The sequence below is a fragment of the Macrobrachium rosenbergii genome, chromosome 17 (genome assembly GCF_040412425.1).
Source record: "Macrobrachium rosenbergii isolate ZJJX-2024 chromosome 17, ASM4041242v1, whole genome shotgun sequence".
Classification (NCBI taxonomy): Eukaryota; Metazoa; Arthropoda; class Malacostraca; order Decapoda; family Palaemonidae; genus Macrobrachium; species Macrobrachium rosenbergii.
In genome coordinates, this window is record NC_089757.1 from 8,621,270 (window position 1) to 8,633,769 (window position 12,500).

A 12,500-nucleotide genomic window follows, 5' to 3' on the forward strand; every position below is an offset into this window, starting at 1 on the left:
GTCCATACGAAGTTCAAAGAGAAAGTATTTTTGTTTCCACAAAATCTAAAAGGTATAATCAACAGATTATAACTCGCTTTGAATTATGATATCGAAGTAATGAAGAAGCGGCAGACATTAGATAGAGTCAAAGAAAAACTTCTTTCAGTGTTCTTCTGAAGATGGAAAGAGAAACCCACAAGATTCCTGTGTATAACTTGTTTACTTGTAAATATTTACATATTACTTTAATCTCGAGTACTTTCAGGTCCTAACTGTGACCCTTTTTCAAGAGATGTGAAGGTAGTCAGGCTGGGCCCAGCCTGGCTACCTTCACATCTCTTGAAAAAGGGTCACAGTTAGGACCCAGCCTGGCTACCTTCACATCTCTTGAAAAAGGGTCACAGTTAGGACCTGAAAGTACTCGAGATTAAAGTAATATGTAAATATTTACAAGTAAACAAGTTATACACAGGAATCTTGTGGGTTTCTCTTTCCATTAGATAGAATATTACCAGAATTTACCCGTTACTCAACGTCAAATGACGCGAAAAATATTGAATTTTCTGTTTCTGGAGAGCATCTAAACCTACCACCAGGCTTCGTAAAAGCCGCGATCCGAGCTGGAATGGAAGAGCAAAGCTTCCTATTGTTAGCGTCTGGTCCCTGACATGCGGAGACCGACACTGAGTACAGGCTGAAGTGACGAAGACTGCTGATCCTCAGCCTGGTCTCTTTCGTCCTCTTCGTTTGCTTCAGGAGAATGTCGCCTGTGAAACGGAAGAAAAACAATGACAAAAAGTATATGGCTAACTGCCCTTTTTTACTGTGACAACAAAAAGCTCTTGGCTTTAGCCTGTTTCAGGGAGCGATATAACGATGAACACTAAATCACAAATCAGAGTACCTGTGCTTCTGTTAAGTAGGGCACAGTGATCAAGGTTAAATTAAAATCAAAGTAATTCTGTTTTTATAAGTATGTGCACGGTTGTTTAGGCTGAACCGCATGAAAGTAATTTTTTCTAAGGTCAAAAGACCACAAAAGCCACTTGGTTGTAGCTTTACGTTTGAAAACGATAATGCCAGATGAACGATAATAAACCACCCTTTTCCTATGATAAAAAAAGTTTGTCTTACATTAGCTCCCTAACTTTTAATGTATCTCCCTGAGTTGTACATAGTCCCCTGATTCTTACTGAGTCCTACGTATAGCTCCCTGAATTTTAACATAGCTCCTGAGTCTCACATTAGTGCTCTGATTCATATAGTATCCCCCTGGCACAGCTCCCTGAATCTTACGTTATCTCTCTGATTCTTGCAATAAAACTCTCTGAGTTTTATTACAAGAATCATTACATTAGTTCCCTGATTCTTACGATAGCTCCTTAAGTCTTACATTAGCTCCCTGAATTTTAAAATAGTTCCCGAGTCTTATGTTGACTCCCTAACTCTCATAATAGCTGCCTGAATCTTACAAACTTATTTCTCTGAGAAGCAGGCCTGTCCTTTCTTTTAGGGCCCAATTCCAAGCCTTTTCCTTTCCACTCAGTTTTCTTTCCTTCTCCGGGCCTAGGATAGATGAATTCACTATATTTCCCTTATTAAGGGCCTCTGCCTTTTATAAAACGTTAATTCGTACAAGACTCGTACAATTATGATTTCTGTATTGCTTGTCTCTGGCCTGCATTGGTAAAGGGCCATAGATTATCCGTATCGAAAGCCTCTGCGTTAAAATAAATTCATGTATTTTTTTTTCATACGAAATGTGTGCACTTACTGTTATCGGGATCTCTCTCTTCGAACATCGTGAGGTTTTCATGATGATCGACGTACTTCCCGACGATGCCCTCTTCGGAAGGGAAGACGAAAACCACTCGATCTTGGTAGGTGGAAACGACATTAGCATCGACTCCACCTCCCAGCACTGAACTGGATAAATTTCGGTTAGACACATCCCCTAGGGTGTTCAGTCTCTCCCTGGCGGGGATTTCAGTGTTTCGTCTCCTGTGCCTGGTGTTTGTTTCGCCTGATGGGCGCCTTTGACTGCTATACTTCAGCTGGAGGCCAGTTTCGAAATCGATGTCCTCGTCGTGATAGTGGTAAGTTGCTTCTCGACGAATGCGAGTGGTGGTCACTCTAATGAATATACAAAAAGTAAACTGAAAATAACGAAAGTTGCCATTCTTATAGCAGGACGAATTTAACAGACGGCATGAGAGTTAAAGAAAAAAAAATAACCAACTACCGTATTTCATGACGAAGACACAGTGAAAATAATTAGCCCCTATGTTTGCAATTGTTACTGAAAATACAAAATGATATCTAAAAGGAAATATCATGAATGAAGAGAAGCATGAAATCGACATTTTCGACACAGAAAACAGCTGGGCATCGGAACCCCATCTCACTTTTTGACGTAGATGTTGTCCATGATGAAATCTTCGAACTGGATCTGGCCGATGACGTCCTGGTCGCCCGAGCCCTCAGACGATCTGCTGCAGGCGCAGCAGGAGGGCGTCGCGCTGGCCTTGCACGTTTCGTCATCGCCTCCGTCTTGATATTTCTTCCGTTTCTTTTCCTCCAGCTCCTCCAGAGCCAAATGCGACGCCCAGCTGGAATCCAGGGCCTTTCCAGAGTTCTCTTTTATCCTCATCTTGTTGTCTATGTACAGCATTGCTGTCGGGTATTGATTGTAAAAAAATGAATGTGCGCGCGCGTGCGTGCACACACACACACACACACACACACACACACACACACACACATATATATATATATATATATATATATATATATATTCATATTTAAGGCTATTTGTGTGTAAATGCATTCATTTGCGCATGCATAGTATCATATTGTATATATATATAAATTTATATATTTATATATATCAGAAATAAAAACTATACTCAATGATGAAGAGCTTTATCAATTTTACAAAGAATGAATAATATAAGAAACGCTATATATATATTATATATATATATATATATATATATATATATATATATATATATATATATATATATATATATATATATATATATATATATATATATATATATCGCTGACAGAAGGGGCCACTGATTCGAAAAACTTACTTTCCTTCTCGCAGAACCTGAGATCAGGAGGGACCACTGGGACTTCTTTGAGCAACGTGAGGTTGACCATATAATGGTCGATGATCCCATTGGGATTTCTGGGCGGATCCCACCAAATGTCTAGACTATTGCTGTCTGGGGAATCCCACTTAAGGCCTACGGGTTTGCTTGGGTCTGAAAAAACGAAATAAGAAATAAATGGGTGAAGAGATGAATCATTAGTATGAGGTAGGCTGGTCATGTTGGAAAAGCAAAACGTAGCTATAAATAGTCTAGCTACAAAGGGTTGAGTCTTTTCTATAATTAGCGGCGTTAACACATTTTCCATCTTGCCGAAGGAGGTATTTAGTCTTAATCCAAAACGGCACACTTTCAGGATTAACCTCGAGGTTAAGGTTAATTATGAGAATGGATATATTTGAGCGTAGTGTCCAGCTGTTTGTCTCTACTTAAAAGTAACTTCGTTAAGTAACGCATGGATGTGCTTGCATGCATATAGATGTATGTATGTATGTACTGTATATATATATATATATATATATATATATATATATATATATATATATATATATATATATATATATATATTTTGTAATGAGGTAAACCTCGCACATGCCATCTCATCCTCCAAGAAGTAGGGCAAGATGTAATATAAGAACATTTCACGTTTTATTGAAATAACGTCCATTGTTTTAATTTCAATCGTAAAGGTTAACTATTGGTAAAATTCGCCCCTATTTACTCCTCTGACCGCTACCCTTTTGGATGAGCTCTTAATCCCTTTTCTTTGTCCAAGTGGCTGCCCAAAGACCTTGATTTCAGGTGCTGTTCTGTCTGAGATGCTAACTGCACCTGTAATGCTTTTATTTGTGCTGTGTTAATTTATGAACTAGAGAAGTGAAATGTAACATAATTGTTTAAAATCAGGGTTATCGGAAATCGAGTGCTTTCTAAGCTTCTTCTGAGTAACTCCTTGATTGCTTGACCAGGCACCTCACTGCAGTTAAGTAACCACATGTGCTCTCGATTGCAGATAGGGGTTAGCCTGCCGTGGATCTGTTATCATCTTGTGTGCACAGTGGCATAACCACTGTTCCTCTCCCCTGCAGTGCCCTTTGAAGTGGCCCCCTTTGAGTTTCTTCAGAGAAGCAATCATTTGTTTGTTAACCTTATTATATGACAGGACTCTGTTTACTTGTCTTTATTTACGCTTCCATTCTTCTGATATGTGTGTTTTTCTAATGTAAATATAATTAATTAAGTGAAACCTAAGTGTTTACCTTGAAGAAGACACTCAGTCGAAATCTTTGCATATGGTTTTAACTGAACCTCTTTCCAGGGTCAGATTTCACCTGCACAAGGTAGGTTTCCACAGTGTTCAGCTTATAACCATATCAATATATATATATATATATATATATATATATATATATATGCATATATATATATATATATATATATATATATATATATATATATGCATATATATATATATATATATATATATATATATATATATATATATATATATATATATATATATATATATATATATATATATATATATATATATGTGTGTGTGTGTGTGTGTGTGTGTGCGTGTGTGTGTGTGTGTGTTATAAACGTAATAATGTAGCTTCTTGTGACATTCAGTGCATAAGTGAATGCTTGGTCATTTTCGAACTCAGCACAACTCAGCGCAATTCGGCACAGGCCGCTTGACCGAAAGTCACCTTGGATTACCAGCCTGGGAGCGGAAGCGCCATCAGGCTTTGTGTCGAAGGTTCTAGAAGCTTTGGGCTGGATGGAACTGGAATCCGGGTGTGTCGAGGAAAACGTGTGTGAGTTTGTATGGTTTTGGAGATGAATTCTCAAGCGCTTTTGTAGAACGCCATATATTGTTTTTGGAGAAGCTGTATTGAACAGACGTTGGGAAGCCCACGCTCTGATCACCTGCTGAAAGGTGAGTCAAGATAGACAATAATTAACATTAGGTAAATTGTTTATTTTAACATTTTGGGTGGCTTATCATTTTGGTTATCATTTCTTTTTATGTGATGTGATGATGTTATTGTGAACTAGATTGGTTCTGATACTAATGAGAGACATTTTCTCTCTCTCGATGTTTCATGGACTTGAACACGTGTAGCCTTGCGTGTCTGGTCAGACACCTGTCAGAGAACTTGGCTACTCAACTAAACTGGTAACATAAGGACATTATCATATAGTGAGGGTTATATAATCTTTTTAGGACGGAGATGAGGATTAGTCCCATCTTTGATTATGTTACAATTGTGTCGTTTATTTTGGGAGTGATTTAGTCATTTTCCCTTATCTTGCGTGTTAATATCATGCATATTTTCCAATTTAACTTGTCATTGTTAGTTTTACAGAATAAACTATTTTTGTACACATGGTTTAATTTCCACACACTAGATTAGGGCATTTTTGGTTTGAGAGAGAGAGAGAGAGAGAGAGAGAGAGAGAGAGAGAGAGAGAGAGAGAGAGAGAGAGAGAGAGAGAGGCAACACTCCGGCCATGTCTACCATCATTTTGAAAGATAAGGAGAATACTGTTCCTTATGGGTTACAGATATATTTGATGGTAGTGGTTAACTAACACTTTTTTATAGTGTTATGAGTTCACACCCAAGAGAGATGTATGGGTGGTGATAGTGATGATGATAAAGGATATACTGTAGGTACTCGAATACACAATAGGAATAGGGATTTGCTAGGGTTGGTACCTCGTTGCATAGGGGAATACGCTGAGTTTGCATTTTTATCACGGAGGCAACCGGGCGTGGCGACTGAGAAATCAGTCTTTCACAGTGGGTGCCTGTAGTGAGTTGATTAAAGCGCCTTTGTGATTTCGTGAGTGTCGGGGGTTGTAGAGATATTGGGAAAAGAGAAAAAGTGAGTTCATTTATTTTTTTTCTTTATTTCAGATTGTTCAGCCTTTTCTTTTCTCTTACCTTTTTTTATCGAGTTTATTTTGAGCTGAAACATATCTTCCTTATGTGCATGGGCGAGATGGTATGAGATTATGGGGGGATATAATTCATACGTGATGACTTTTTTCAGAGTTTTCTTTCTTCTTTTTTATTTTCTTAAAGAGTTTTTTTGTAGGGGGGGTGTGGCGGGGGGTGGTGTACTGTGTGTGGAATATAACGGGTGGTTTCTCTGCTTGGTGATGAGGGCGGTTCTTGGTTTCTCTGCTTAGAGACAGTGATTTGTTACGTCGTAAGCAGTTTTGCATGCAAGCAAGCAGTGGTGGTATCAAGGGGTGGATTTTACTTCTGAGATTCTTTTTTTTTTTCCCGGCAGGGAGGTCTCGGGAGTTAACCTTGAAATTTATATGACGTTGGCGCTTGGCAGATTGCACACAATCAGCCAAGCGCCAACTTCATATAAATGGGGCGTGTATAAGAAGTGATTTGCTTGCTTAGAGTTTTTGTGAATGGTTGTGAAATGGGGGGATAGTATGTTTGTTTGTTTTTTGTTCATTTTTAGAGGCATTGTGCAAGATTTTAATCGTACATGCATTTAAGATCAGGCCGAGTTTACTGGCCGGTGGGAGTTATTTTTCGTTTGGGTAAGAATAAGAAGGAGAAAGTCGGCAAAATGTCAGACGGGGAACAGGTGGATACGAAGTTGGTTCATAAAATTGAGACAGCCGGTGGGGATTTTTATTGAAAGTGTTGAGAATCACCTAACTACCAAAAAGGTCACAGATGAAACAGATGCCTTTAATGAAGCTAAGAGGTTTCTGGCTTTGGAGGTGGGAGATATTGGAAAACTCGGTTGCAGTTATGAGTTCAAGAAATGTCGTACTTGGGATGACAAGAAGAAATTTTTAAGAACTGTCTATGGGGCTGATGAGTGTGGTGTTTTGGTTCTGGATATGAGAGCATTTTACAAAATTAGGAAGGGTCAGAGTTCTATGGTAGAGTGTGACTCGCAATTGTTTGATGCAGCTTCAGATTTGGTAGAGAAATTGAGAGTCTCGGACTGGGTACGTGGAGGTTCTGTTTCGTTAGAAAATTTTCAGAAGTTATTGCATTTTTCGTGGTTGTTGCAAGACGTGCCGGATGCTGCAGTTAGCAGTTTTGATAGTCTGATAGAAGCTTCTTTTGAGGAGTCATCTGGTAAAAGGTGACCAGTAGATTCTACACACACACACACACACACACACACACACACACACACACACACACACACACACACACACACACACACATATATATATATATATATATATATATATATATATATAAAATATGTATGTATGCATATATGTATATATATATACATATATATACACACATATATATTTATATATGTACACGCATTCCTTTAATTAAGTTTTGTGCTGAATGCTATGCAAATAAAATCTACAGTATGGCCTAATTATAATGTTTTGATCTTTGCGTTTTGTTGATGTAATGACGAACAGAGTGAGATGATAGACAATCCCCATTTTACTGCGACCCACGGCCACTTCAATTAATCTTCCATATACGAGGAAATGGCAACGCCGCTAAAAAACGATGCCAGATCTACTAGATTATCACCCTTTTTCCTGAGAAAAGTTTGAATGGTATTAAGAAAATATGGCGCCATTGCTAATCACCTTCGAGTCTCAATCTGTTGTAGCTAGACTATAATTTCAGTAGAATGTACGTAGATTTGGAAGGTGATGGGTTGACAAAGTGGCAAAGTGTTAGAAAGAAAGGGCCTTGATAATCTAGAATTACGCGTATGTTATACCCACATACATTCACACACATCCACACACATACACACATGCACACGCACACACTCATATGTATATACATATGTATATATATATATATATATATATATATATATATATATATATATATATATATATATACAGTATATATATATATATATATATATATATATATATATATATATATATATATATATATATATATATATATATATATATATATACAGTATATATATATATATATATATATATATATATATATATATATATATATATATATATATATATATATATATATATATATGTAGAATCTACTGGTCACTTTTTACCAGATGACATTGCTAACAAGCCTTCATTGTGAAAGCCATACAAATATAAATGTCAGGTAGATGATAACACTTTGGGTACATGCCAGATAGATTTATTAACGGGAGTACTTAAGTCATGAGCATTTTCAAGCATAAAATAAAAAATAGGATTATTTTTCTTATACTATGAAACGAAAAATATAAGAAAACACAAATTTTACAGATTTTATTTACAATAGGCTAAATAGGGAAAGAAGCAAAAATTGGATATTGTAAGAAAAAGATGTCAAGGTAAGTGCTTTATGTAGTAAGTAAGTATACCTTAGTTTAACCAGACAACTGAGCTGATTAACAGCTCTCCTAGGGCTGGCCCGAAGGATTAGACTTATTTTACGTGGCTAAGAACCAATTGGTTACTTAGCAACGGGACCTACAGCTTATTGTGGAATCCGAACCACATTATAGCGAGAAATGAATTTCTATCACCAGAAATACATTCCTCTAACTCTTCATCAGCCGGCCGCGGGAATTGAACTCCGGCCCATCGAATGACGGTCTGAAGCTCAACCGACTCGGCCAACAAAGGGCTTTAATGAATACTCATGTATAAAAGGCAGGGTTAGAAAGCAATAACACAATAGGAGTGGTCAGTGGAGAAATCCTTATGCAACAAGATGATTTGGACAAGTAAAACTCGAGTATTAGTCTTAAATATCGTCCTTAGACCTTAATCTCTGAACTTGCTTTAAAAGAATTTTTCCCTCAGGCTGAGCTTTTAATTTCTATCAGTACAGCGGGGTGTAATCACTCGCGTAGTTATTGAGTTTAACACAAAGCTTTAAAACCCTAATCTATACCTGTCTGAAAAAATCAAGTGCAACTTGTAAATAATCTTATCTGAGTATTTTATTTTTCCGTAGCTGATACAATCGTTGTTCCTGCGCATTTAGCGAGTTTAATACCATAAAACATAATAAAACGCTAAATTGCATCTCGTTCTTTATTATATTCAAATAGTATATAATCACATACGTAATGAAATCATGAAGATTCTGGTCAATATAAATAGCGAACACAGCTAATTAACATGAGATTCTTATGATTTGCTCTGTAAGAGGAAAAGAGGAAAAAATAACAAACAAATTAAAAATCAAAAACGAAATAGATTTTAACTGAAAAGAGAAAAAAAGAAATCCGTCTTTAACAGAGTAAAACTTCGTGCTCCTCATAAAAAAGGATTACCGTCATCGACTGTTATTCCTTTTGATTCATATTCTTTTTTCTTTATTCTTTGATTTGTCATCGAGTTGTCCCCACTGCAGTTCTGTTTTTTATTGGTAGCACTCTGTCTCTGTTATTATCTTTGTCTCCCTTCCAGAGATTTTTTTTTTTTTTTTATTCTGCGCTCTACCCTTCCTTGGAACAATGTGTTCGGCTTCTTTGGTTCATGTTTTTCATCATTATATTTGATTTTCTTTTGACTTTTCATTTGAATTTATGCAATGGTATATTCATGAATGTATCATCATACGAAGTATGCGCTTGCATACACCCAACCCCCGTACACAATGACCGTTTGCAACATTCGCCAAAAAATGCAAAAAAAAAAAAAAAAAATTCTACTGCAATAAAGCCGTCCGTATACCAAATGAAACTATGTAGTACAGAGAAGTTTATGTTGCCAGCGGTGATCCTCTTTCCCCGTTGGAAGGGAACCTGTCGGGAATAAAAACATCTCTGTTTTACATTTTCCCGTTATATGGAAATTCCTCTACTATATGTTTACGAAACAGTGAGCTTTAAACGTTCTGCGTATTAAAGATGAATGACACCAGCTATGAAATATATAGCAAAGATCCCACCTCTAAGGCGTTTTGTAATGAGTACTGAACAAATGTTAAGGTGGTGTCGCGTTTGGCAATAATTACAGGATTTTTTTTTTTTAAGTGCCAGCCGAGTACTTATTGCATTTGAGGCTGGTGGCACCATTTGGTATCACTGAACACATTTTCAGGCGGTAACAAACGTGCACGGGTTGCAACAATTACTGAACGCATTAGAAGGCGGTTTCACATGTCGCAATGATTGCACATTTTGTAATGCATTTTTATGTTTCATATGAGTCCATTTTATAATGATTTTTAATGCATCTCCGCTAGGGTCATATAAGTTGTCACTTGAATGATTTTTGTACTGGTTTCATAGCAGCGTCACTCTGTTGATTGTTGAATATGTCTTTAGGAAGCGTCACAAGTCCGTATTAATGGCGTTATTACTGAACTTACTTCAAGGAAGTGTCACACAGACTTGATGTGTAATGATTTTCAAATATTTTAAGGTAGGTTTACACGATTGCGTTATCATACAGTGATTATTGACTCCGTGTGAAGTCGATGACAGATGAGATTGATGGTGGTTACTGAACTAATGGTAAGGTCGTGTCGTACAAAACACTATGATAATAAAATCCGAGTGGATATTTCTTATTTGTCCGCCCCGTGTGGGGGTGGAGTAGGTAGGGGGTCGGGAGGGTACGGGGAGACATAACACATTCACCCTCCTCCTGCAAACCTGTTTGTCCGCCCCGGGTGAGGGCGGGGTAGGTAGGGGATCGGGAGGGTAGGGGAGATATGACGGGCAGCGCCGGGTTCCCGCGCAGCGTAGCGCGCACCATCAGGCTCATGTAAAATAATGATTACTTAACACATTCAAGGTAACACTAGCTTGTTGTATAGTCACTAAATGAGTTGTAAGCTTATTTCACATGAGTATGATGAGTAATGTGGCACATGGGTGCGTTAATGAAATGATTACCACAAGTGTGTTTAGGCAATTTGAAATAAATCCTGTTATAGTTTAGTGATGAATATTAAGGTGAGTATCAAACGAGAGCGTTATGTAATGATTCCCACACGTTCTCGAATATGCTTCAGTTGTACTGACTCTGATGATTACTGAATGCATTCTGAAATGATATGAATACGTTATACAATGACCTCAGAACTGCGTGTTATTGCAGCGTCATGCGAGTACTAAGGTACGCGCATGCCACTGCAATGATTATGGAATGTGTTTACGAGGTGATAAGTTATTGAAATTGAGCGGGATTAAAGATATCGCCTTGACCTCTAATATAATGATGTGTGCTTATCAAAGGTGGTATCACACACATTTTAAGGAGGGTCCAGATAAGCACGTTTTTAACGATTACTGACAGAATACGGTATTGTTACAAGAGTACGAAGCGTAATGATTTCTGAATGGCGTCAGACAAATGCCGTTAAGGTGTGGTTACTGAGTGTTATCAAATGAGTATTTAATGTGGTGATTAATAAACTTGCTTTAAAGCAGTGTCACAAGAATTTCTTATGTGTTTATCCTAAGGTATTCTCATGAGTTCGTTTGCAATGATCAGCTAAAGAACTGTAAAGAGGTTTCGCATGAGTAAGTAACATAATGATTACAGAAGGCGTAATAAGGCGATGTCACACCAGCTATTATGTAATCATAACGTATTCATAATCATAGCAGCGTCTCGTGAGTCGATTTTCTTATTTGAAAAATATCGGTGGCACTTAAAATTGCGGTGAAAAAAACCTTCCTGGTATATTCATTATTCTGTTGCCAAACTTCGGAGGTTTCTGACACATAGGTATTTATAGATTTATTACTCTATCGTAAGCAATGTTATTGCTCTGTTTTTTATTTTAAATGCCCATATAATGACGACATGCTTACGTAAGAAACTATCATACGTTTTTACAGCATACGACGCCCTCAGACTCAATTTTCTTACATTTTTTTTTATTCTAGTTTAATATTTAGAAGATTATTCAAATTCGTTTTTCCCCTGGATTCCGTTTCCTCTTATATTTCCAAGTATTATGCTCCAAATCTTCCAAATATTATTTACATTCCCTGGCAAGTGCTATGCTCTCTTTTCAGAGAAGCCAGAAAGCGCGGTAGTGTGACAACGCCTTGAATGAAAATAGCGTCTCTCGTAAACCGATTTCCAGAGGATATGAAGGAATTTCGACCACTAACGGAAAAAGGAGTAATACAATGGGAGAAAAAGTCGAGTAACGTTAAAATGTTTGTATTTCTACAGACCTTCTATTTTTTTTGTGAGAGCTCAATAGCGCAATTGAATAGCTTTTGTTTGTCTTTGTTTTGTTTATTCGTTTTTCTCTTTGCAAGCAGTCCAGGGAACAGCTGGGAAAACTTCCTGCGTGCTTTTACGTGTAACATAGGTGTACAAAACAAAAACGAAAGAAAAGCAATTTGAAAATAATTAACACGGTGTATAATAGGTGGAAATTACTTCGATTAGGTTAATATTTGAAGCAAACTAGTTAAA

At 37.1% G+C, this 12,500-nt stretch overlaps 2 protein-coding genes across 4 annotated transcripts in view; one reads left to right on the plus strand and one right to left on the minus strand.

Annotated features, from left to right (window-relative positions):
- Positions 1-12,500, minus strand: part of LOC136847715 (insulin receptor-like) — a 273,218-nt gene that overhangs the window by 26,516 nt on the left and 234,202 nt on the right. For all 3 annotated transcript variants that reach the window (XM_067119573.1, XM_067119574.1, XM_067119572.1), the window contains 4 exons: positions 3,081-3,254; positions 2,388-2,655; positions 1,757-2,115; positions 573-749 (listed from right to left, as the gene is read on the minus strand). In XM_067119573.1, coding sequence (XP_066975674.1) covers positions 573-749; positions 1,757-2,115; positions 2,388-2,655; positions 3,081-3,254 — 978 coding nt within the window. The remainder of the gene's footprint in view (positions 1-572; positions 750-1,756; positions 2,116-2,387; positions 2,656-3,080; positions 3,255-12,500) is intronic.
- Positions 5,900-12,500, plus strand: part of LOC136847716 (transient receptor potential channel pyrexia-like) — a 287,431-nt gene continuing 280,830 nt past the window's right edge. Inside the window, exon 1 of the mRNA XM_067119576.1 lies at positions 5,900-5,995. The gene's annotated coding sequence lies outside the window, so the exon portion shown is untranslated. The remainder of the gene's footprint in view (positions 5,996-12,500) is intronic.